The 26893-nt window shown below is 43.7% G+C and overlaps 1 protein-coding gene across 2 annotated transcripts in view; it reads left to right on the top strand.

The window, feature by feature from the left end:
• Window positions 1–227: 227 nt before the first annotated feature.
• LOC100678116 (agrin) overlaps window positions 228–26893 on the top strand; it is a 341408-nt gene continuing 314742 nt past the window's right edge. For both annotated transcript variants that reach the window (XM_031921406.2, XM_031921407.2), the window contains exon 1: window positions 228–1575. In XM_031921406.2, the coding sequence (XP_031777266.1) occupies window positions 1140–1575 (436 nt within the window). In that variant the 5' untranslated portion in view covers window positions 228–1139. The remainder of the gene's footprint in view (window positions 1576–26893) is intronic.

Below are 26893 nucleotides of genomic sequence, written 5' to 3' on the forward strand. Positions count from 1 at the left end.
ACAGGAGAGGGAGAGCGAGCTACAGCAGCAGCAGCACGCGTGTGCCTCCACGCGACTGACTCCCAGAACGAGCCCACCAACCACCTCGGTTAGTCTCTCTCTCTCTCTCTCTCTCTCTCTCTCTCTCTCTCTCTCTCACACACACTCACTCTCTCTCACTCTCTCTCTCTCTTTTTCTCTTCCTCTTCTCGCAACTGCCGTGTTCTCTCCTCTCTAGCCTACGAAAGAGATAGAGTGAGAGCGAGAGACCGGCCACGCGCTAGTAGGTACCACACACTCGACATCAGTCGCGATACGCGCGCCCTCCTGACTGCTACTCCGGGAGTAAGAAAGAGAGAAAGAGCGCGCTTACGCTCGAATCGTCGTGCGTGTGTGGTATATTCCGATTTTGCACTCCTCGCTGAGCAGGATCGGTTGCTGGAAGTGTCACGCGTTCGCGTGTGAGTGTGTGTGTGTGTGTGTGTGTACTGTACGGACCGTTTTGTTTGCCTCGCAATTATCGCGGGGGTTTTCTCGAAAACGCACGAGACTGCTGGGAAGTTCGCTAACTCTCGCCGATTTTTTATTTCGCTCGAGTGTGTGCGGACGCAATTTTCGAGGGAGAACGTAGTGCTGCGGAGTGTGTAACAGTGGAATGAACTGACAGATCCGTTCGTTTTTTTAACGAGGTGTCGAGTTTCGGTGTTATAAGCAGTAAACATCTTGATAAAAGCATATAACACTGCACAGCAGTGCGGATTCGAAAGTCACGAGTGCGTGGGTACTTCCTTTAAAGGAAAAGCTGCGACGCTTTATAACATTACCACCGCGAAATCAAAGTCGAGCGTAAGTGTAACAACGTCATCAAAACTCCGAGCCGAGGATGATCGATCGGCAGGAATCGGATAGCTCGACTCGTGGATAATCAGCCTCTCTTGGGGAAAAGTTTCCTTCGCAGCGATTGGAAATCGGCGACTGCAGCGCGTGGGCGCAGCCACGGCGCCAACCTGTTGCTCAAGATCACGCACGCGCCGGAGATACGTCTGCGCAGCAGCCTTTGGTTTTCCACTCGACTAAGCACGATTTTCCGCAGATTTTGTCGCCGCGCAACTAACCGGACTTTCCATTCATGTCGAGGATATGAGCGATCGTCGAGCAAGATGACAAGGAAACGAAGTGAAATCGCAAGGAAAATGTCGCCAAAGTTTCTGTCGGCACTTGTCCTCGTCTGCGTTCTTGTAGTGGCGAACGCGTCGACGGACGAGCTGCTGCAGTGTCATGCGAACTTGACTGCCGACGTGAAGAACGAGGTCGTGTTCGGCGAACGAGTCAAGCAGGCGGACTACATATTCACCGGGAAGATTCGGGAAATGCGGGCTGGACGTATACTCGTCAAAGTCAAGCGGGCGATCAAGGGTCGGCTCGATGAGATCGTCGAGCTTCAGACCAATGACACGTGCGCGAAGTACGTGAGACACAGCTACACCGGGATATTCATGGGGAGACTCGTGCCAGGCAACAGGAGAGCTGTTATGCACTTTGGACCGGTGCCCCTCACTCTGGCGAATTTGGACAGACTCAACGCTGCTATCAAAGGTAAGCTCGATTTTATGCTTTAAAGTGAAGTGTTAAGTTTAAATTTTAACACTCTCGAGTGTTTACCGCGATTATTGATTTCGCGATAAATATTTATATGTTGCTTTTTTCATACGATTTTACGGCTTATAATAACATGCAATAAAGTCACAGCGCAATTTCTCTGTTTACCTTCGCCTCTTTTTTCAAGAATCCGCGCGTGTGCAACCAGTTCATTAGAAAATCTTTTCCAGTATCACACCAACCAAGTCATTTAAATAATAACTCTATAATGGACAGTCCCATTAGCATGCGAATAACAATCCGCAGTGCGCGCGCGCGCGCGCGGACGCAATAAATTTCTAAAACATACTTTCGAACTTTGCCAAAGATGCTTATCGCGAAAAAGTACACCGCGCACCAAACGATTTTTCGAACCCGTTTATTTTTGCATCGATCTCGCGTGCACAGAGTCCGCGTCATGAATTATGCATTTAACCCAAGAGGAAGTGTGACTAATAACATAGATTACGAGGATTTTTCTCCCTCTCCTCTCTCTGGCGGCGAGACGTAATATCTCTTAAAAACAAAGCATCTGCACATTTTTATCGGCCGATCAATTATACAGCGCGACTCTCGCGTTACGCCCGCGCGAATAACTGTCACCGCGAGTTTCTTTCTTCTCCTCGAGAGAGAAAGAGAGAAGCGACGGACTTTTTTTTCAAGCCGTGTGTGTGTACACCGAGATCGATTTACGTTATAAATACATGGTGTGGAGGCTACTCCTAGGAGTAAATCTCGGAAATTCTCCGGTTTATTTTCGGGGCGGGAAAACACGGAAATAGCCGTGAGCTTTTTTCCTCGCCGCCGTCGGCTTATATTTGCTCGGTCATTATTCTTACGAGTTTTTCTCGGCCCGCTGATGGAGTGGCGCTTAAGTCTCTTTATTATATTCCCTCGATCGAAATTTATGTCGACTTCGCTCGGTGAAAAGCTCTCTCGAAAAGCTGCTTCTAAATTATACCGGTAGTAGTAAGAGAGGACGAACACACGATCCGTTTAAACGCGGATTTCACTCTACGGAAAAGCCGGGTTTCGTTATTAACTTTCCGATTTTTACTGATTAATCGAGACAGGCGAACGCGATTATAATTCGAGTAATTGCTTTTTCAGTACAGGAGGCGTGATTTTACACGAGAGCATAGTCACTAATTTCGCGCTTTTAGTCCTGCAATCGACTCGCGCGCGTAATCGTCGTCTGGCACATCAGCGAACGTATTATGCGTCAGATCCGCGACTATAACACACTGATGGACTGTTCTTGTAATTGCGCGATCGGCTGGAATTGATTTATTAATCGATGGTAATTATAATATTCCTTTTAAGAATATTTTAAAAATTCGTGTGATTTTATAAGCATTCGCTTTTATACGAGAACACGTCGTAAAGCGACTCTGTCGTCGTTGTTGTGATTCTCGAGTATTATGGTAAAGAGCGGGAAAATGGATTGCAGAAAGCTGCTGCAAGGGAGTGGTTAATTATTTTGCCATTTAGTAAGAAATATCGTGGCTCAATTAAGCGACCTTGAGAACATCGACATTCGCCGATAGAGCTCGTAAATTTCCGTGATACATAAATTAAACCTTTGTAGAAAAGGCTTTTCATTCGATATATTATTTACGCGCATAATATTCAAATCAGCGTCGCGGAATAATAAGAATAACGAAAATCATACGTCAGCTCGCTGAAACTTATGTCGTTTCGTTATCAACGGAAAACCACAAGCTATACCCGTATGCATATCACCTCATTCGATCTCTTTATCATAATCACCGATCTGAACAATCTCACTCGCACAAAACAAAAGCTAATCTCATTACAAGCTCCTAATGAAGGCTAATTAACTCCCGTGGCTGTACTAAATCAACCTCTCTCTCTCTCTCTCTCTCTCTCTCTCTCTCTCTATATATATATATATATATCCGACCTTATCCGTGCGCAAAAAAAAAAGCGCGAAACAAGGTGTCACTGTCACATCGTGCTCGGCTGGCCTAATCTCAATAATTCACAATTCCGCGGCGCTCATTTGTCCTGTCGGCCTGTCTCTCGCTTATCGATGTTGTCGGTTACGGCGCCAAGTCGCGCGCGTGTGTGTGTGTACCTTATGGAATGCAGCGACAAGATCGCGATACTCTCTTTTGGGAAGCGCAGCGGCGGTGTAGTCGTATAAAGGCTGTCAGCGAGAATCGCTGCCGCTGCCGGTGATATGTGTACGCCAGGAGAGGACACGAGGTTGTGTATATATAGGTAGAGTTGGGGATGATGGATCGGATATGTAGAGGAAAGAAGGCGGATCGAGAGTTTATTGGCGAGAATTAGTGGCGGAGTTTTTTTGATTATTCTAATCGTTCACCTGAACCGTATGTAAAAATAAAATCCAAAACTCTCTCCTGCATCCATCAAACCTCAATATAAAGTCATCAATACCAATCCCCGAATTCTCATTACCCACTAAAAATCGAGCAAAAAAGGCTTCGGGCGCCGGCGATTCATACATTTATGCAAAACGCGTGCAGCGTTCACGTCACCGAAGTTACACACACCGTGGCGTATACGCGTGTTATATACGTACACACATCCCTCCTCCCCTTCGATTCATGTATTTACGAGCGCGTGTGCCTTGATGTTCCGCTTTTTCGACGCGGACGCGCCACGCGATCGAGTGTATTCCTTCCCTCGCATTTTATTGATACGACGGTCACGTAGCGCGAGTGAGAAATTATCTGAATTGCGCGCGCCCGGTAATTTATTCGCGCGCCGAGCAGATACACGCGCTGGATTTGATGTATACGGCGCGGAGATGCTCGATCGGCTGTCTGTCATGCGAGAGTTTACATGGGATTTTTGCTTGTTTTTAGGGAGGAAGAGCTGAGTGTGTGTAAGAGTTAATGAATTACTTTTGGAGTTGCGGTTGATTGTGTGAAAGGTCGTTGGATTTTTTCGATGAAGTATGGAAGAATGTTGATCGAATCAGCCGTGCGCGATTATTTATTGCTTTGATGGATGCGATAAGAACGAGCCTATATACCCACGTCCCGTTATAACTAATATACTAGAATGAACGATTCGTCCCATTAAACACTGAAATTTATGCGTGGACGCGCCTGTGATAGAGAAATTGATTGTTTTGATAATACAGCGAGAAAAATGAGAATATCTCTCCAGTTCCAGTCTACCGAAGAACAAAAATCACTAGTCCGAGGCATAAATTCTAATTTTCTAATCGATCCAATGAGAGCAATAATACACATTCGCCATAATAAGAGAAACCCATTGAACCAGTTACACAACGCTCTATACACACTAGCGATTCTGTATAACTCACGTTTCATAACGCAAGCGCACGGAGTACGTATATACCCGACAAAGCAAATCTACACATTGTATGTGCGCAAACACGAATCAGTGCTTAGCCACATGTGTCATCGGCAGTGCATCTCGTCGCTCTGTGTGTATTTATATTCGACCAATTAAAGCCGCGAGAGAGAGCTTTGGCTTAATGCGCGATCGAGATAGCCCGAGATAAAGCGTGGGGACGTCGACCCGCTCGTACATGCGTCTATAGGCGAATGAAGACGATCTACATACGGGTTTATGGTACATACGATTGTTAATCGGCGACTGCGCGGTACTGTGTCGATGTCATTTTTACGACACAGTTGGCGTATAGTACAGTGGTGCTAGTGAATCGAGGATGTCGGTCTGCAGTCGTTGATGCTCGTTGACTTTCGAGCGACGGCTATTTATAAGTTCGGTGGCTAGTGGTGGAATGTCGAGGATTAGCGCGAGGAAACTATTTTTGTTTTCGGGTAGATAATGCCGCTACGCGGAGAGTTTGAAGAATTTTTCTTCTTAGTCATAAGCGTGTGCGTGAGAGATTTTTAATTGCGTGATTCATCGGTCGGGACTTTCGAAATTTGATGGGTCTTTAGTCGAATCAATGCGAAGACGGTGTACATGTTCATGCTGAACGATGATAACTAGCGCAAGGCTGCAAAAATGCGCGAGAGATATGCGGGACACAAAAGACTTGTCTCGAATGTCATATTTAGATACAGAGTATACGCAGCGATGCCATCGCGTCTAATCAAGTTTTGCAGTGCATATAGCGGAATGTAGGCAAGTTACGATAGCACAAACGATGATCTGCATTATTTAATCTTCGTTTCCCGGAAGTTTGTTAAAAGATGTAAAAAGCTGTGCTGATATTTTTATCTAATTATTCCTGACGTACGCGATGCTATTCTAAATAATATTTCTCGGCGCTTCTATATTAGTCCCGATCAATCGAGTCGTATTATCTCGATAATGTTTATAAACAGTGTCAATATAACTCTTTACGGCAATATACCATTATTTCGGGAGGAATTCAATTCAAAGGAGACGTAACTAGCTTGATATGTAAATTGATAACCCGTATACATTTTCGAGAACACGCATGATGCACGATTAATCTCCAAGACGCCACTCTGAGAAAGGTGTTATACGACTCTGGGATTCATGGATTTATTACACCGCGAGTCGGGAATTAATTTATTTTCCCATAAACGACTATACGCTTTTGTTACTCGTCTTGATGGGCATTTATTATTTAATTTAATCAAACACTGGATCTACTGTTTGCGTATATTTAATTTCAACATTAATAATGACGATTATGTACGAAAAGTTCTAACAATAATGTCACGTTTAAGTGACGTATAAATTCTTAGATACTAAACTAATAACCTATACTAAATAACGCAATAGCGTCAATCTTCATAAACAACTGCAAAATAGCCTCAGAAAATTGCATTATAACAATCGAATAAATATTCACGATTGAAAGCACATTTTCCAACGAGCGCAAAACCGAATGACAGAAACACAGCAGCAAAAAAAGACTCATTTTTCATCACGCAACATCTCAAAAGCATTCCGCAGTGAGTCTTGCGCGTTCGTCAACCCGCGGCTAGAGAAAGAAAAAAATATCCTCGGAAAAGTTATTCCATTGGTCGCATGTGTCATTGTGCCGCGCTACCTGCATGAGACGACAACAGCTGGACCACATAACCGCGCGACTGTCCGCGTGGGCGACACACTACCGACGATCGCGTACGTATATGTCGGGATGATATTATGCGCGCGTAGAATTTTTTATTACGAGTTAAATAGCTTGTTTTTTTAGACTAGCGGGCCGTGGCAAGACTCGTGTATAATACTGTGTCAATGTATTCAATGGCCGTTTTCTCTCCAGCGCCTCGTCATCGGGTGATTCGATGGAGAAATATTAGGTGCTTCCGGAAGCTAATTGATGAAATTTTAGCGGTATTGTTGAGATTTTGGGAAATAGGCTGTTTGTTAATTTGATCGATTGATTGTGTACAGGGTTTATAAGTTATTTTTTATTCTACAGATTTATCATTCACAATTAATACATTATAGAGATTAACAGATCATCGTTCCGAGAAATGAAAACATCACTTTCATAAAATAACACACTATGCAATCTCGACAAAACCGATCACAAAATCCCGAAAAGGTAAAAAGTACAAATCCATTCAAAAACAAAAGACTCAGTCGGTTACAATACACCCATTCTCTCATCCAAAAAAACCATTACAATAAATTAGCAAAGAATGAAAGATTAGGCAAAAAGAGCGCAAATAAAATCACGAGAGTCGTATAGAGATAGTATAGCCTTCGCGCGGACCAGCGGAGATAAAGATTCGCGTATAATATATACTCGCACAATGCACTTGGCACCGAGCGCGTATCAGCCTACGCGAGATATTCCGCAGGTTAGCGCACCGTCGACGACGTCGCGAAACTGCGATGTGTAATACCACGCCCATGTTCTCGCACGTGCGCGATTCCTTTTCCCCGTATACAGTACAGAGGCTTCTTAGGTGTGTACAGAGGAGGTTAGCGAGATGGACCTTTTTTAATTCCTCCTTCGTCGCTGCTGATCTTTGTTTACGACTCGGATTTTCGCTAAGAAAGGTACTCTAGGTGTATAAGTCGCTTGTGATACCGGTGAAATAAAGTGCATCGGCGAAAACAATATTTATTATAACCGTATGCAAATCACTCGTCGCGCACACCGAAAAGCCGACGTCGTCGCACTTCAGAACCGCGCGATATAATAACATAAATTTCATTCGCCCGATGCAACAATAATTAGCCCCCAACGCTTGACGAGAAAGTGAGCATGGCCGTATAGTGATACCTCTCGTTGAAAAAAAAATCAAGTATTTTCATTCAACACGTACGGTCACGTCAATTTCGAGAATTAATCTCGACGCAGTCGCCCCGAGCTGCTTCCACGCGAGGCTTGATTAAGAGCGTTCGCTTTTAATAAGAGAAACGATACACTCGCACACCCGCAATAATAAAGCATTACATCAAGGAAATTCAATGAAAACCGTAATTTTCCCATCCTAATTACTTGCGCGTATGGCTTTTCGCCCGAAGCACACACGTAGATGAGCTGCGAGAGTTGATAGCTATCAAAGTCACGAGGGACGGACGAACGCTTCGTTGTGTTTATAAAAGGCGATTTCGTATTAAGGCTAGATTTACGATAGACGCGCATGCGACTTTTTCGCGCAATTATTTGGATTCGATTGATGTGCGTTAAGAAATTTCTGTGTACCACAATATAACCGATGGCTCTATTGTTCGGAGCGCGTAATTGAAAGTATGGAATATTTAAGAAACGCGCGGCGCTTTCTTTGTAATACATCGATCCGCGAGAACCATAAACGCGGGACTAACAATACAATCGATAAATCTCGTCGGCACTAAATTCGAATCTCTCGACACACACAGACCGCGTTCATATAGTATCAGAAACCGCATGAACGCGGGAAATTCCTTATAAGCTAAAATTCAATTAAACAAAGCCCGGCGGCAATTAAACGCGAAGAACTTATCCCAGGTAGTTGAAACGCCGCAATAAAATCGGCCGTTCTCCGCGCGATATATTCATAAAGCAGCCCCTCTTAGAAACATTGTTTCTCTCGGAGTACCACCTATACACGCGCAAGCATCCTTGCCACTTGCGTCAATTAATTTTCCGCCTCGACGCGCAAGTGTCTCGAGCGCGTCATAAACCGCGCGCAAGGGCCGAAAACTCGCATCGCCGCCGCTGCCGACAACAACAACAAAAGCCGGCGTGCAATGCGTATATACATTGTTCGCTCGTAAAACGCGAACGGCGCGCAATCGCGATTTATAACGACGCGCTGCTACAGCGCCTTCTTTTGAGCTTCGACTCTCGTATCTGTGCGTGCGGTAGTATGCATGATGGAATGAGAAAAGGAGTAAGAAAGAAACAGGACGCGCGCGAGGAGTTTTGTGCTCCATAGGTCGCATTTGTTTTTTTTCTCATGCGTAGAGAAAAGGTTACGTTTGTAACGGACGGAGAGGAGACGAGTCGGAAAACGAAAAAGAGTAGACGCGAGCTTGAACCGCGGACCCCGAGATTAACAAGCGGTAGCTCTAACCACTGAGCTAACGTCTACGATGCAAGCGCATGCTCTGCGGACTCTTATCGCTGACTCGTCTCGCAGCTCGCGTTGCAGACACATTGTTTACAAACTTTGAACGGTCTTGCCAAAAAAATTCGTAGCTCAGTGCATTGCATTTTTTCGAAATCATTCACTACTGCATTTTCTCAATGTCACTCCCAGAGGATGATTACCGCCATACGCCCTCTCTCTCTTTCATCTCTCCTCCCGATCAAAGCTCCTTCGCAACAATATAACAATCCGATGGGTAGACGGCGGCAATCGGCATGACGCGCGCATTATGCACGGTTTATGCGTAAGCCTCGGCTGAAAAATTGATTCCGCATCGGCAGCGCGTTATGCGATACCGCGGATGAATCGTAATTGTTTTTTGGTACGCATAAACGTGGGCAGTAGACGGATTAGAGCGGTATACACACGTGCAGCTGGAGTTTTGTTGGGTTATCGACTGCAACGGGTATGAATCGGTTTCTAATTATTCGCGCCGGTGCGTTAGTTCTGGTTGCGTAATCGATATGCATATGCGGTTAAGGAGATTAGAATATAAATATGAGCACTTGTGTATGCACTTATTTTTCAGTCTATATTTCACGGCTGATAAAATATTTTTTTTTGGCGGTGTCGCCAGGGTATATCAGATTTTTCGGCCATAAATCAGCGAACTGTCGCGTTGATTTTAGCTCTGTTACGTAACATTTTCCAGAGTTTCCGATCGTCACTGCAGACTACTGGTAACATCTAAATTCGTTACCCAAAATGACTTAGCACCGACAAAAACACCAATCAATTACACTCCTCTCTCGACAGCGCAAATCAACAGAGTCACTCTTCCCACATACACCACCTCCGAATTCACCTCGACCTCTTGCTATCGCATTCCTCCGCGTTGTATTTTCGGCTCTCAATTAAAGTGTCAAAATCCGGAAGACAAATCATGAGCACCTGCAGCTATACCAGCGCACGTACGGAAAGGTCTAGACTACGGGTCTAGTTCGTCGGCTTCTGTGCTGCATCACTATAAGCTCCTCTACATAGGCCTCCGAATCTCTTCCGCGCATAGTCGACTTATAGTCGGGATCTATTTTCACCTCGAAGCTCTCGGCGCGCTAGAGCGACTCTATTCCAAGAGAATGCGTGTGTGTGAGCGGCTTCTCTCTGGAAAACCTATGCATCCAGAATCGCATCACTTAGCGGACTATTTTGGTGGATTCATTTTTTTGATTCTGAGAGACGGGGATATATCAGTGGGGCGAGTCGCTGTGATCAGAAATAAAAACGGAGAGCGCAAAGAGTTTCGGGTGTTAATATAAGCGAGTGATAAATTCATTTTTTTTAAAGTTGGTTAAAGTGCATATCTTAACTTTCTGAATATACCCTCCGCTATACCGAAAAGTTAATAAACGGTCGTGAAGTTCTATTTCTAAACGTTCATAAATTCCGACAGAAACTAGTACGCTCAACCTTTGACTGCGCTCCATTTACAGCATCAAACCGAGCAAATTGCAATATTAGCAGCCGCTGCTCTCTCCAATCTAATCAATCCCCCGATAAATCGCGCAACGAAATCGGCATACTTAAAACAAGTACATCACTACACAACAGCGCGAACAAACCCTCGACTCAACGCCACATATACTCGACGTTCAATTGCCGAAGAACTAGCACACGATAAATACGGACGATTTGTTTTCGCCTCGTAAATACGCAACCTCGATTCATCAGCCGTTCTCTCGCTGCGAATTAAGCGCCGATCTCCGCATTGTTTCGCTCGCTCGCTTTATCTCCCTCTCTCTCTCTCTCTCTCTCTCTCGGGAGAGGAAAAGAATAGCCCTCGGCATTCGCGTACACGCGCGTACGTGTATACACAGTCACGGTTCGATTTATTTGACAGGGACGACGAGCCGACCGACACCTGTCGTCGCTTTACTCTCGTCCATGGGAGAGTTTTCATCTTCTCGCAGATTTCGTATCGAGGGAGGGGGTTTCCGAGTAGATGACAATCGTTCAATAGACCACGAGGAGCGGAGTTTTACGGCGAGCGTTATGGACTCGGCGACTGTCAGCGCGCGTCCTCGTCTTGGAATGCGCGTGACTTTTTTTCCGAGCGGACCGTTACTTTTTTTTGTCTCGGAGCTTTCCGAATGCATCGAGAGCTTTGTTTGTAAACTATATTTTATTTTTGGAATCGGTATTTCAGACTTGCGCGAGAAACACTACACTCTTGCGCGCATATTATACGGCTTTATTTTTGTTCGAGAAATCTCGAGTAAATTACATATTATAAGTCATCCGCAGAATTTAGTACACGTACGCGCGAAGCTTCGCATTGTTATTTTTTTTTCGCGAGCTCGATTTACGCATCGAGCCTCTCTCTCTCACACAATGCACACAAGCGTGCGACTTGCGTGTCGATATTATTATTCAGCGCCGTATAGCGACCTCACCCCCGAGGTCAAGTACAACTCGGTTATTCTCTCGCCCACGCGTGAAAGCTCTTTATTGCCCGTATCGCGGGCTTATTTGCTCGCGTATTTTTTTCTTCCCTCTCGTGCGCACTGCTCGCAAGCAAGAAGTGTGTGAGAGAGTTCTGTGTTGTATTATCATATCCGCGCTTTATTAGGAGGGCTTTTGCGCGGGACGATCGAGAGGATCTCGTATCTGGCTTCGGGCGATTGTGCCCGCGCGCGAGAATATAATAAAGAGGGCTGGCGATTTATGGATTGTGAATTATCGCGCGGTATCTTCTTCAAACATGCAAATTTCACACCAGATTATGCCAGCGGTCTTGTACCGGGAGGTGTGTGTGTGTGTGTGTGCGTGTGCGGATGTGCGCGCCGCGATCTTTGATGTATACTAATAATTTTTTTGAAAAGGCGTTGGCTGAATAATTAAGTGGGATTGGCAGTGGAAGCGTGCACTCTTCTAAGCATAATATGCAGTTTTGGGATAATAATCTTCGAGATGGAAAATTTGTGATCCGCGAATTGTGAACATAATATCAAAGCTCGAATTTTGTGCCAAAAATTGTGCTTGTATTTCAAAAACGTATGAGAATCTTAACAAACACTTCACTATATTGATCAACATATGAGTTTTAACGCACTTATTCATACATTACACTCACAACAACCTTCACATAATTGAAACCCCAGCTCAGTATAACGCATGCTTTATGCTCGTCTCGACCGCACTGAAAAGTCAAAAACCGATCCATCGCAAAGGCCGAAAAACCAACATCGCGAAAGCGCACAACGCAAGCTCCCCCTAATTAAACGTGACCAGATTCATCAAAATCGTCGTTAAAACGCCCGCCTCGAGCCTCAAAGAGCCCGAGAGTGTGCATAAACGAAAGCATTAACGAGAGCAGAGAGGTGGTATACATATCTACTCGCGTGTATTACGATGAGTTGAGTCGAGACGACGACGTTGGCTTGCAGAAGTACGAGAGGGCAGAATATGCTACTTATACTTTATTGGCTGCAGTACACGCTCGCGGACCAAAATATACGGTAATTATGCACTTGGAGACGAGCTGATTGGGGTTATGTTTATGTGGTAGGTATAAGTGTGTGCGACGACGATTTTGGACGTCGGCGATGATGTAAGTGAGGTTATTAGCTGCGATTGTGATTTATTTTGGTTAGCTACTTCCTACTGCGTACTTTGAATAACTTTTGGTGTGAATTGTAAGTATATTGTTGAAGACGTATAAGAATCTCATATTTATATAGTAGAAAAATAAATAACTGAATATGGACAAACTTTCTACACGCGAGACTCGATGAAACAAATAACACGCAAAAATGCGTCAATAGCCATTCGCGAAAGCGCCGTTAAGAAACCCCAATCGAACATAAATAATAACGATAATAAAGCCGCTATTTGCAATTCAATGCGTATACGGCGCTGAACAAGCTCCCTCCGTATTCATTTTTTTCTCTGGTCAATCCTAACCGCACATTCGCTCCGTAAACGATAAAAAAAATCTTAAAACTTTCTCCTACATTCTAGTTTCCCTCTTTTTCCGCGATACATCCCGAGAGTCTCTCCTACACGTGAAGCTCGTTTGCCGACCTTCGTCACAGCGAGCTCGGCTTTTAATGACCGGCCGATCGAAACAAGGCGACAACGCATTACTTATACTTCGCGCGAGAGGATAGACGTTTTCTCTAATGCCTTGTTGGAAATTTTTTGTAATTTATGCGCGCTGATTTTTTTTTCAAAGCGTCGTCTTCTTCGCGTTGCAAAATTCGGTTTTGAAGTATAACCGAGGAATTTTTTGTTTTTCAAGCGTTGCACACTTTGCGCGCCTTGAAACATATTTTAATAGCCATTATACCTTGTCTACATCGGCGCTTGAAGACCTGCTTGAAGAGCGGTTTAATGCTCGAAAAATTTTAAGTGGGAGCTCTGCGGCTTATACGAGTTTAGTTTAACACGAGAGTGCATAAAATAAGAGCTGCTCGCTGGCGCAGCATCTTCTTACGCGTGTGTGTATATACTCGTTTAGAGGCCAAGCCGTTGCGTTCGGATTATACAGAGTTTTAGATTTAACACTATGTTTATCTGTTAATTTTTCCATCAATAATCACGAATCTCCGTATACCCTCCTCAGCTCGCTTACATACACATCTTCAATGCGAACCGCGGGTAAATTCCCTCGAGGAAATTCCTTCATCCAAGAAACTTATTAGACTCCGTACGTAAGTATACGAAATCTCGGTTATTTTCCGAGGCTCATTAGCCATACACATACAGACATCCGCAACCGCCGGCTAATTTTCGTCTCGCGCGATTGATCTCGGTCTATAATAATCACACCCGCTAGTCGCGCGTGGCGCTTTTCTCCCTCTCCTTATCTCAAGCGGTATACTAAAGTACCCATAGGCGTGTACGCGCGTATAGTGGGTATACTCGTATCTCTACCATCTCGTTACACGCCTCATTCGGCATTTGCCGGGTATATATATATATATATATATATATATATATATATATATATATATATATATATATATATATATATATATATATATATATATATATATATATATATATTATATATATATATATATATATATATATATATATATATATATATATATATATATATATATATATATATATATATATATATATACACGCAACAACCAGCTGCTGCTGCGACGATCTCGCGCGTGCTCCGCATTCGAACGAGAGGAGAGAACTCGAAGCTGTTTGCGCGTGATATCGGGTTACTTCCGTGGAAGTGGTGATTGTTGTTTTTTTTTTTTGTTGGTTTGAGGGATTTTTGTTACTTTGTTGCTGTAGAATTTGGATCGTATCTGGTGTGGGTTCTCGGGATTTTGTTATAAATTTATAACTATGTTGCTTTGATAGTATTGATTGAAGTTTTCGATGAGAATGAAAGATTGACGAGGGTAATTAAAATTCTGTCCGTTGCAGAAATAAATCAGCGTGCCTAGTTCTTTCGGAAACGTGTAGTCACACCTTCCAAGTTACGTGACGACCGATGTGTTATTTATTGATGTCGCATGCTTATTCATTAGATTTTACAGTTTGTTCACGCACTAGCAGCTCCTTTGTACTATTAAACGCCTAATGCTCTACAAAAATGTTTCCACATCGAAAGTAGTTTGAAAGATCTAGATTCGCTATTTTTTTTATAAAACTTTACAAAATTTCACTCATGACTATCGACGAACAAAATATTTACTTGTTTAGACAGAAAAACAACAGTGGGGCAATTACATTTTACGAGCAACTTTATGTATCCGTCGAGAGCAGACTGATCGATTCAGCGTTTTAATTGGAATACTCTTAGAAAAAAAGGCCGCGCTCGAAATTAATCAAACGCATTTTATTACCGCGAAATATTAAGTACATAAATTAGATGCAAATTAATCTGTCACCTGCCGTTAAAGTATTACGGATTATATCGAGTAAATATACCAGTTTAATGAGACCTAGAAAAATACTAAGCTCAACATTGCGACGGTTAATGTATCACTTGTTAAAAAAATCTTCGGCTGGATGATCCATAGACGAAATAAACAGCACAATGTATTATAAATTACCAATGAAACACGATTACAGCCGAAACAAGCGATAATATCACGACACGAAGCTCGCTTGCTAACGAGAAAAAACATAACGAGTAACCCTTTTTTAATCACTTATTAACAGCAGCAACGAACAGATAAATTACGCTCAAAGTACCGCGGCAAAGTCGAGATTCGCCACGCTCATTTCTTTTTCGCACGCGCATAAGTACGCCAAGTTTCACGACGATTGTCTTGACTCGCATTCCGGTAATTACCAGCACTCTCTCTCTCTCTCTCTCTCTCTCTCTCTCTCTCTCTCTCTCTCTCTCTCTCTCTCTCTCCGGCGCATAAAAATCGCTTTAAAACTCGCGTCCGGATTTTCGCCGTGAGTATAATTTATGAAATATAAATCCCGCGGAGCACACCCCAACCCCCCTAACAACAAATTTAACCACTCCTTGCCACGCCTCCTACGGCCTTTTTTACTCTGCTTTGCTCCTCGCGCCTTGTGACTGCTCTGCTTTGAAATTCTCGAGTTGGCTCTCGCGTACGCTCTGCCCTTTTGTCTCTTCTTCTCTAATTACTCTTCATTATTTTTTGTACACCGAGAGCGAAGCTTCGTTTCTCTTTATTTTCCTAGCATTAACTCCTCTGATGCTTCGTGTTCGCGGTGTGTTCTGGTACTCCTTTATTGTGTGCGTAAAAGGTCCTGGTGTACACCCGTGCGCGTTTAATGTCTTTCGCGTGCGTGTTTGCTGATGAGCTACATAAGCTACGCTGACTCAATTTTTTGCCTTGATTTTATAGTGTCTAGCTCGTAATTGTCGTCGTGTGTCGCGCGGATATTAAAATTACGAATGCACGGGTTTTTTTAATCAGCCGCGTCGGGAAATTTGATCATCGATCGATTTGACGACAATGTCGCTCGCGCGCGCTAATTGCTTTTTAATTCATAAGCCTTGTTGAACATGACGCCCAATTTGCATGTATACATTCGATCATCCGTGCGCTACATGGGCATTGTGATGTTTTAATAATGAATTTGCCATGTAATTCCTATTGTTATGCGAGTTGGGAACTCGTGATGCATCCGCGGTAGGATGCTGTCATTAGTTTATTTTGGGCTATCGGTGTTATTGTTATTGATGACGGTTATAATCTTATACCGGAAAAACATTGACATATTTTTGTTAAAGGCGCAATTATTCGTGTACAAAGTTTTAGCAAAGCCTCTTAAGTGAGCGAGGAAATAAACAATCCAAAATACAGAAAACTTTTGACACTCCTGTTATCTTTATCCGTATTGAAATGCATGTTATACTTATACTCGTGAGACGCTAAGTGCTCCGAGCATTACAGAGGTAAGGTACAAGAATAAGAGAGAAAAAAAGATTTCAAAGCGCACGAGGGAAGGAGAAACCAGGATGAGGTCGAAATGACTCGAGCGAAAAGAAACCAATAACAGAGTCATTTGTTTACCACCTCGGTTCTCTCTTGTCCCTTTCTCGAGTTCGACGCACCGACAATGGATTTCGTTTAAATTCTTTTTTACCTCTTCTTTTTTCCTCCTCTCGAGTAGTGCGCGCCTTTTCTTTTCCTTTGAGAAATTCTTCGATGGCACTGCTAAGTGTCTTGCGTATTAGCTACTTAACGTCAATCTAATGACGCGGCAGATTGTGATCGGCGCGAATGACAACTTGAAACGTTTACGATTATTTCAGATGAAATACCACTTTCATGGTTGAATTATTTAATTTAATTATCTTTTTAGTCTAAAATCTAACAATTTAGTTACGAATCGCACATAAAACTCGATCCGCATTTGAAGTTCCGATTTATTATGATTTAGCCTCTAAAATGTGATTTTTCTTTATGTTACAGGTGAGTCACTCAAGTTCTCTCGTACTCCGTCTCCGCCACTTTTATAAACGTAAGTTGCACATCAAAATTTATATCTACTTTATTTAACACTCTAACGTTTGTGGTTACCCTAAGAACTCAAACCAACCTCTTGGGTGGCTAACCCATTCGTAAGTCGCGCCAGATAATGAATTAAACCGCGAGACGTTAAAATGAGGCACACTAACGAAGATTGCTCAACGCGTCGAAAGAAGTGTTAATCCAACGAAGACAAGCATCTGTGCGAAAATCACCCTATATACGTTTGCATACTGCACTCGACCAATAAAACCCTAAAGACATATAGCATTGGAGTGTATGAAAAGCAGTACAATAAAGCAATAAGCGTCGCGTTATTTACATACCATCTTCGAAATTTACGACGCCACAAATAAACAACAGGGAAAACACGAGGCGCAATCAGATGAAAAATCCCGCGGTGCAGCGCATTATAGACAATCTTGCGCACCTAAGGCCCATACGATAAATATACCTTTACGGCGACGCATTAGGTTGCGAGGGGCGGAGGTAATAGCTGGCTATTTTGACAGTCGAAATTATACACACCTCGGCGGTGGGCCTCCTCCCCTAATCGAATTCAATTCTTCTCGTGCAGTATGGACGCCAGTGTATACACACACACTCGTATAGTGTCGAGATGCCGCCCAGCGTTTTCTTTGTGGTCAGTGCGGCGGGAAGGCCGATTGTCTTCTTCCTTTTTTTTGGACACTCTCACAGTGACTTTGTTTCTTTTTCCCGTCTTTTAGGGGTGTGATGAGGAATGCTTTTATTTCCCAGCGGCGATGGTTATCTCGTACAGATAATGTTTCAGGAAGCGATTTACATAATATCGAAACCAGCCAGTTCACGTAGGTTCACCGAGTTTCCATTGAATTTCTTGAAGAACCGCACAGATTTACCATCCAATTTCACCTCGTAGCTCACGTTCAACACTTCCGCGCAACGGCATACTCTCACTCTCTTATTGTCGCTTCCACACCTTGCACCTTACATACGAATTCCGGACTCGTCGATCGAAAGCGCGCCGGTGTCGAGCGCGTGGGCGTCTAGTAGTCGCGGCTACTCCTCTCAGGAATGCAGCCGCCGAAGGCGCGTTCGTAAATTTCGTTACGCTCTCGTGATGCTAACGGGACGCCTCTGAGCCGTCGTCGGAAATTGTAATAACGGCACGCTTTTTGGGACCCACGGCCGGTGGTCCCTGCGCGGACCCCGTGGGGAGAGGTGCAGCGCCGGCTTGATTCGGAGGATTTATCGACATTTTTGGGTGTGTTTGTAGAGGATGTATTATAAATATTATACACCGGATCGTTGACTTTGGTGTTGCGTTTGTTTTTCGATTACATTGTGTGCTATGCGTTCAGACCATTTAATTCAATGTTTTTCACAAACCATCGTGAAGTCACTCACCGCTGAAATTTCGCTTCGTCTCTACAAACATTTTGAAGCACCGGCGGGGTGTTCATCCCTTCAATGCAAAAACCAATCGAAAAACCAAACGGAATCACATGCAGCTACAAATCACTCGACGAACTTCGAAGCTCGAGTACTTATTCCCCAGCTCGATCCCTCGCACTCGAAAATCGGCAGTCAAAATCCCTCGGATCTCACCATACACACGCGCTAACGAAACGCCAATTCCGCGTACACGCATTATATACTCTCCACGCATATATGTGCCGTACAAGACAACAGAAAGAGGAGCAAATGATTTTGTCATGTCATTAAAACGTCGCGCTCGAGAGTCGCAGTAATTAATGCGGAATCCCCGAACCGTCAACGTGTCCGCGCGAACACCCGTATTTCCGAAGATGACTCGATGGCCATTGCTGCCTGTCACACGCACACACACATAGAGCTCGAAAATCTCGATCGCGACGACACTTGAGCTCTCGCTTTGACACACGCGAGTGACATCTAGAACTATACGCGTGTATACAGAGCGGGACAAGTGCGGTATACAGCATCGGCGTGTGATTTCGCTCGGAGCATTGTCGGTGTCATCGATGAGAGCCGAACAATAGGTGTATAACGTCGGATTTCGCTTTGATTAAGCGATGGGTTTCGGGGCTGGAGGGTTGGATTTTTTAGCGTGTAAAAGCCTTTTGATTCGTTTCTCGCTAGGACGTGGGAGTTGGGGATACGATTGATGTTGGGAAAAATGTTGAAATTGCTTTTTGGAGAATTAACCGAAATAGCTTTCGATTGAATTTATGCCTTTGTTTGCAAAACAATGAGGCTTATTCTTGTATGGCCAAGGATTTCGAAGGATGCCTTTGTATTTAATAGTTCTGACGCACTTGACGATGCCGTCGGGTAATATATAGTCGGCATCATCGATAAATTTGCCCGCAGTCGCTCCTCCTTTTCTTGTAGCGTAGCGACGTCTGCTTATCCTTAATAATTCTTCGGGTAGAAAATAATGCAGGAATTTCGTTTTGCAATTATAATGCACGGTAGCATTCAGAAGTGTTTTGAGACAAAATTACTTAATTTCGCGAACGGTAAAAGAGACAACGTTATTCCGATGTGTAATTGATTTATTTTGACAGAGTGTAACCCGATATCGCATCGCGTTTTATATGCTTATATTCACCGGTAATTATAAATATTTATTTCGAGAATAAAGTTTCTCGAATCCATCTCTTGAATATCCGTATTTTTGTTCCTGAATAGTTCGCTTAATTGCGTATGCGTGTTGTAAATAATTTAAGATGCACGACGTTAAAATATATGACAACACAGCTCACTGAGTATTATGGAAATTAAGGTTCAAGTGACTTGTCTTCAAAGTGCGTAAATCTTTAATCGTGTCGCGAACGATTATATGACATTTTTCAGCTTGATGTACACCGTCTTGCAATCAGTTTTAATATACCGGACTACCTCGTCGTGACACCGCGTAATGATTTTTCATTGTTAATGATTTCGGGCTCGGTTTCACCCGTCAATTCGATATGCTCGATGATCCGATTTTAAATTTCGAATTCGTCCCGAAACAAATGGGTATACATCGATAACTCCAACACAGAGCCAATCTTTTTCTTCAAGGAATTCAACATTATAACTTTCGCGCTCGAAAGCGCCGTCCATCACAGAAAAGTCCCAAGACAACGACGACCAAGTTTATGCAAATTGATCGTTGTAACGTATCTCATCGACGATGATCCTGTATAAAAGCCGTAGTTTTATATGCTACAAATGGCATATAAGCAAACCAGCCAATGCTTTCGTCATATTTATACGAAACATCAATTTTTATTGCTTATACGCGCTAAAAACTGTAAATAGATGCTATAGCACGTCTCGGCGACTTTCTATCAGCAAGTCGCATATTCAATTAAATCCTTGATGAAACGTTCTAAAAAAAGGCCGCAACACGTCCCGCATATCCCTCCCTTTTTCGCTTTTATTAAATTCAAAGCGAGTATTTCGGTCCAGCTCGCATTCCAGAAACGCATCAATCAAAGACCCGCGTCGAATCAAAATAATTTCCCTTATCGGGCGTAATGTGTCTCCTTATCTCGGCCGTTCCATCTCTATCCTCCGCGCGTATACACGTATACATATAATTTGACAAGAGGATGATCGATATATTACATTCCGAGGCGGGAAAATCGCCGCATTTGCTCCACAAGGCCGTGCGCGCGCTGCGATGATTCTTTGGCCCGCGGCGAGGAAAAAAAAAATATATATATATATATATATATATATATATATATATATATATATATCGATAGGATGTATGGCTGTGGTAGATACGCCCCGCGTAAACGCGTCGATGATCTATCTGTACGGGTGGCGATCGATCTTTATCGGACTAGTTGCGCCTCGTCTCGCTACTCTTTTCTTTGTGACGATGCTACGCGGCGTTGTGTATATCTATGACTCTCCACTTGCTCTCTTTATTCGTATCCGTAGAGTTAATTACTAGCAGCTGTATACAGCCGTGTGTAGCACAATGATACAATCGATTATATTTTTCTGAATAATTGAATGCAGCTGGGGATTTTTAACAGCGAATACACCATGCGATTTAGATGTAAATCTTTTATAATGATGGTAATTAAGGATAAATCACAACCGCGTAAGGATAACGCTGTACACTCGTGACTATAAATCTTCCCCGCGAGAAGACGCGACGTATCCGAGTAATACCTTTAATTTCATTTGAAAGCTCGTATTCACTTAGACGTACGAATTTAATCAGCAACCCAGTAGATAGTTCCGCGGCGATCTCTTCGCTTACACAACGCGTAAAAACCGGTAAACATCCAGTAGCGCCACGCCGACTTGATATCTTCCTCAGCGCGTAATCTGAACTAAAAATCGAACTTTTTCCCTCTGATCGGTATAAATCATCGTTATAATTCCTTCTGCGGTCTCTCGCGGGATTAACGAAAAATTCACGCGTATTAATGTCCCCTGTTTTCAACACATACACACACACATACAGGGCATTCCAAGCCGTCGTTCGCCCGACTTTTCTGCCGCTACACACTGCCGCCGCCGCCATTAATATGATCTATGCCTCGGCTCCCGTGGCTACTGATGATCTCCTTCGTCGGCCAAGAAGAGAGAGATCTTATCTCCAACGCTCGCGACGACCTGCACTTTGAGGCCCGAGGCTGCCTCACTTACATATAGATTGAAGATCATTCCTCTTTACGGGGGACGAGGTATTGCCAATATTCTTCTCTCTCTCTCTCTCTCGCGCGCGGCGGACGACACATCTGCGCGTGCTCTGGCTTTAATGAAAATGGCCGGTGATAAAGCTCTGCTTTTCTTTTCTTTTTTTCGTCGACGACTCGTTTTTGCGCGGAGTGTCGTTGCGCCGGAAAAATGAGCGGCTCTCTGAGAGTTATAAGTTGCTTTATGGGCCTCGATGCTGGAATGCCACGGGAATTTGCGGTTTGGACATACGACCTTACCTACTGACTCGCGAACAAAAGTTAATTACACCGGGAGAGGGTATACGAGGTTGTTTATCGTATTGCTGTGGGTTAATAATATATTGTTTGAAAACGACGACGAAATTACTTATTTAAATGCATTATTCACTCGGAATTAAAACTCGATTATATTTTGCGTGGCTCGACGACGTCGCCAAGTTTGGAAACTTATATTTGCGCATATTTACGCGCGAGAGATAAGAATAAAAAAATTTTATAACTCGTTTTTCGGCGCGACTATCCTTGCTGGCCTACAACTCGGGTATATGTATACGCCGGTCCCGATTCGCATTTGCATATTATCCGGAGTGCCGCGAAATGGATCACCTGGAGGATGATCCTCCCTCATTATCGAATGACAATTAGGCGCCTTCGCGAAATTTCTCCCCGAATATATATCGCGTGACGCCGACGAACGTCTCGTTTTATTAAGGTTTCTTCGCTTGCATACGCATCGAAGGCTTATATCTGCCTATATATCGGCGTGCATGCATTATATATTATTTTTGAAGCCTTAATTAGCTCGAAATTACAATCCTAAACATCGGCTTTTATTTGGATGCGGGTCCGCGGGTGTGGAGATGAGATTACCCCTGTTATTTATGGTAATTCGAATATCGCGCCGTGTGCCATCGGCCGTTTTCCCCGCTCGCCACTCTCCAAATTCACTGCGCAGTATACGTTTAAAAATAGCGCGCGCGGAAAAAAATTCAATTCAATTATCGAATATGACATCCACAAAGTAAATCCGCTACCGTGCAGAGAGCTGCGCGCCTTTGATTATACACAGATATCGGTGAGCTGCGCCGATTGAGAAAAAAAAATTACGATCTCGTTCGTCGAAAGCGAAGCAATTATTTTTCAATCATTTGGAATATAACAACGAATGAAGAAGCCGACGATGCAGCTGCGTCGAGCGCATGCGCCTGCGGCATAAATCAGACACAGAATACGCGGGTGTATATATATATATAGGGCATTGTTACACGAGAGATGCATATGCGCGCGCGAGGTGAATATTGATGGTGATTCCGAGCGAGGTGCACCCGTTAATCCGGCGCATCGCTGATTTATGACTAATTAGGACTAACAAGCTGTTTAGTATATTATTATGTAAGCGTTATAATGCCGTACCGAGACGCGCGAGAGATGTTGTCTATTGTGCCGCGCGATTGTAAAGATTTTATTGCCCTCGCACATTTTTCAGCGAGTGTGTTATAATGAGTCTGTGCGATGTTTATAACAGTGTATTTAGAGGGAAGGAGAGAGAAAAAATTGGCTGTTTGTTGGGATTTAACTTTAGCAATAAACTAGTTTTCTTTGTGTAGAAATACACTGCAGCGCGGCGTTATAGAGAAAGTTTCGGCATTGACTGGATTCTAAGTAAAGACGCATGACTAATCCGTTGTATTCCGCTTCGAGATCGGTTTGCGCAATCCTCGTGGGTGTGAGGAAGCATTGAGGATTATTATTATTCCTCGGATCGCGATGACATTTTATTTCACTTCTCGCGAGAAAAAAAATATGACGGCGCTTATATTAATTCTAACTTGCGGATAATACTCAATACCGCGTATTAGTCATCGCATCGATATAGCAAACGGCATAAGTAAACGAAAAAAAAATGGCTGATGTCACTCCACTCCTCGTCCGTATAATTGATGATTCCTCTCGCTGTTTCGTGTCCGAATTTATCGATCCCCTCAATCGGCGCTACCCGAAGCTCGTTACCCACACCGAAGCTTATACCTACTCGCACCTTCGGCGTGTTTGCATCCTCTCGCGGCCGGTAGAAAATTTTCTTACACCTTTATCGATGTTTCCACTATACACGAACGCGGCTTGCGTACATCCTAGCGGAGCAAGTATGTATAGTCCTGTTCGACAAGAATGCAGAATCTTGCTCGGCGAGTGCAAAACAATTACAAGCCTGTTAAATCGCCGATGTGACTATACGGTATACGTACAAACTGCTATCTGTCCGCAAGAGCCAGCTTGGATATGACCTCTTTATTAGTCATCGCGACGATCATCTTGTTTCGAGATAGCAGCTTCTTCCTTTCCGGAGAATCGCCGTTCAAAAATGAATTCGAGACGGGAAACGATCCGTCGTGTAGGTCTTCTCGTCGTATAACGTGCTCAGCTTTTCCGAGAAAAACACGATACGCTGAGAGATTTTAATAAACGTTTGTCTAACGACGGATGCAAATGATTCCGCGTCAGGGTTATTTATACGGCGTTTGCGTAATGGCGCGAGCGGAGTTTTGCACGATTCGGCGGGCTTTTGATCCTACCGCCCTCAGAAGATTTTTCCCGCAGGCTCATTAATCTACTTTTATGGTTTTTATGAATTAATTTATGGCATTATTAAAACTCCGTGTTCAGATATATATATATATATATATATATATATATATAGAATGATTAAAACTTTATGGTGGCGCGAGCTGAGCTTTATATGACGGCTTTCGCGTATTCCGGTAGCCGCGCGAGGCGCTGGGAAAACGGCGACATTATGTGTGGCCAATTAGTCAAATATTAACATCACTTCAGTTCTTTTTCCGTCGAGTTGTTTATTGAAAACGCTGGAAAATTATGTCTCGTAAACGTTCTCGCAAGATCCATAAATACGTCACTTTATTATTCGACACGCGACTATTTTTCCGTCCGCGATATAACGAGCCTGATGAAATCCAAAAAGCCCGTGTTACAATCCAATCCGTTTCATTTTCCACGCCAAACTATATACACGCGTACGGAATATCTCACGGCGTAACAGATTCTCAGCCGCCGCATCTTATCAACGGCACTTCAGTTCTTCAGTTCTAATCGTCGGCCTATTATTATTATAGATTCCTCTCGGCGCACATCCCCTCGTGCGTAATCTCGCTCGAAATCAGGGCCGAATATGCGCGCGACATGTTGGCCAGTTTAGAACGCGCGGCGAGCAAGAGAATCTTTATGCAAATTAGAGAGAGGAGGCGCGAGAAAACGAGAGATAAGGAGAAAAAAGAGAGCCTCATCCCGATGAAGAGAATCTCGAGCTGTTCTCTAAGGGAAAACGACTCTGCGGGTATGTAAGCTTATATTCGGCGTGTTATTTTTCGTGTGTGTGTGTATAGAAAGGAGAGCGCGAGTTAAGAAGCATTTCCTAATAAGGCGCGAATGCAACGACGGACAGGTGATTTTTTTCTGTCATACGCGCGGCGCCATGGATTTTCAGGCGCGATAAGAACGGTCGATATGCATAAAGCCACGGAGCAGCGGCTGTCAGTGCCATAAACAACAATTTCCCCGAGAGGAATCATTAAGATTGAAAGGCGCGCGCAGGTCTCGCGAACGAGTTTGCGACGCGACGTCTATGCAAATGAGTCGCCGTCGCCGCCGAGGCGGCAATTAACGGACTGAAAAGACTCAAGTCGCTGCGCTTGTCTGTATGTGTGTGTGCGTACGCGCGTGTCCTTATAAGAGAGAAGGAGCCCTTGAGTCCGGCATTTTTCGGTAGCTAGAAATGCTAAAGACCTGCTGAGCTCGGTATGCGGCGTAATTTGAGCGAAAGTGCGCGGCTATACGCGGTGATTAAAATCTGATATACTTTTTTTCGAACTGCTCTTACACATCGTGGGATCGTTTTTACGCGCGCACAGCGAGCGGTAGACAAATTGCACAGACAAATCGACCTTTCGCCCGGATCGATTATTGATTACATGCGCCGAAGATCGGCTGAAGAATCGGAGAAATGTAAACGAAAGCTTATTAAAGGGATTCATCAATTAGCTTAAATCTATACACCCTGTGCAGTGTATAATAAAAAAGTATGATTGATTGCCTTTAAGTCGCACACAGCGGTTTAACGATCGACTCGCGTAATAATCCTGAGGCTGAGGTACAACCGATTCTTTATCGTCGGCGATATCGAAAAAAGTGTATCGTGCGAAACTCGGCAATTTATCATTCGCATAATCTCACGAGATATAACAGCCTTCAACAGTGCGCTGATGTGTACGTTTAGAAATACCGAATACGAAATATAATTACGATATAATAACAAACGTCAGTTACGAATGAAAAAATTCGCATACCGATTTCAAAAGCAGTCCATCAGCTGCGCGATCGTTTACATGCAAGGTCGTGTGTGCGCGTGCGCGATTAGTCCGTTCCCTGCGCTGCAGCCAGCTGTGATTGATTCAACGGTGACCGCTTGCGGCTTCGACGACGACGCACCGCTGAGAAATCTCCGCGAGTCCGACATAGGTCTTAATTATATGCGTCGAGTTCGGGAAGTATATGTACCTGCGTACGCGCGTGCGCGCTTTATCTAGCTTTATCTCGCGCTGATGCTAACCTGGAGCGTGTATAGTTGGAAACGAGCCGACAAAGAATTATTTTTTCGCGGGAGAGCTGCTGCAGTGTTATATACATACAGACGGGATGAGACGTTGCGAGGCTTTATAAGGGCATGGCATGCACTTTTATTGATATGACAGGCGGGGATGACGTAATTGGATGGGATTGCGTTCTGTATAATGGATTAATTTTCATACTTTTTGGTTTTTAGAAATAGCATTAAGTTTTAGATAATAAAATTTTTGTCTTGAATAGGACTTGCTGGAGAAAGGAGTAAAAGACGAATGTGAGATAAATATGAATTAAAGACAAATATACGCGTATAATCACCGTCTCACTATAAACGGAACAGCATTAGTCTGATAAAATTCCGGGTCGAAAGAATGCGTTGGTCATCGAAATCGAAGCAATTTGTCTCTCTCTCTCTCTCTTGCACCTAATGTTCCAAGGAAGAAAAAATTCTGGGGCTCAACGCGTATAATCCGAAACGCCACTCATTATAATGAAG

This window comes from Nasonia vitripennis, chromosome 1 (genome assembly GCF_009193385.2).
Source record: "Nasonia vitripennis strain AsymCx chromosome 1, Nvit_psr_1.1, whole genome shotgun sequence".
Lineage (NCBI taxonomy): Eukaryota > Metazoa > Arthropoda > Insecta > Hymenoptera > Pteromalidae > Nasonia > Nasonia vitripennis.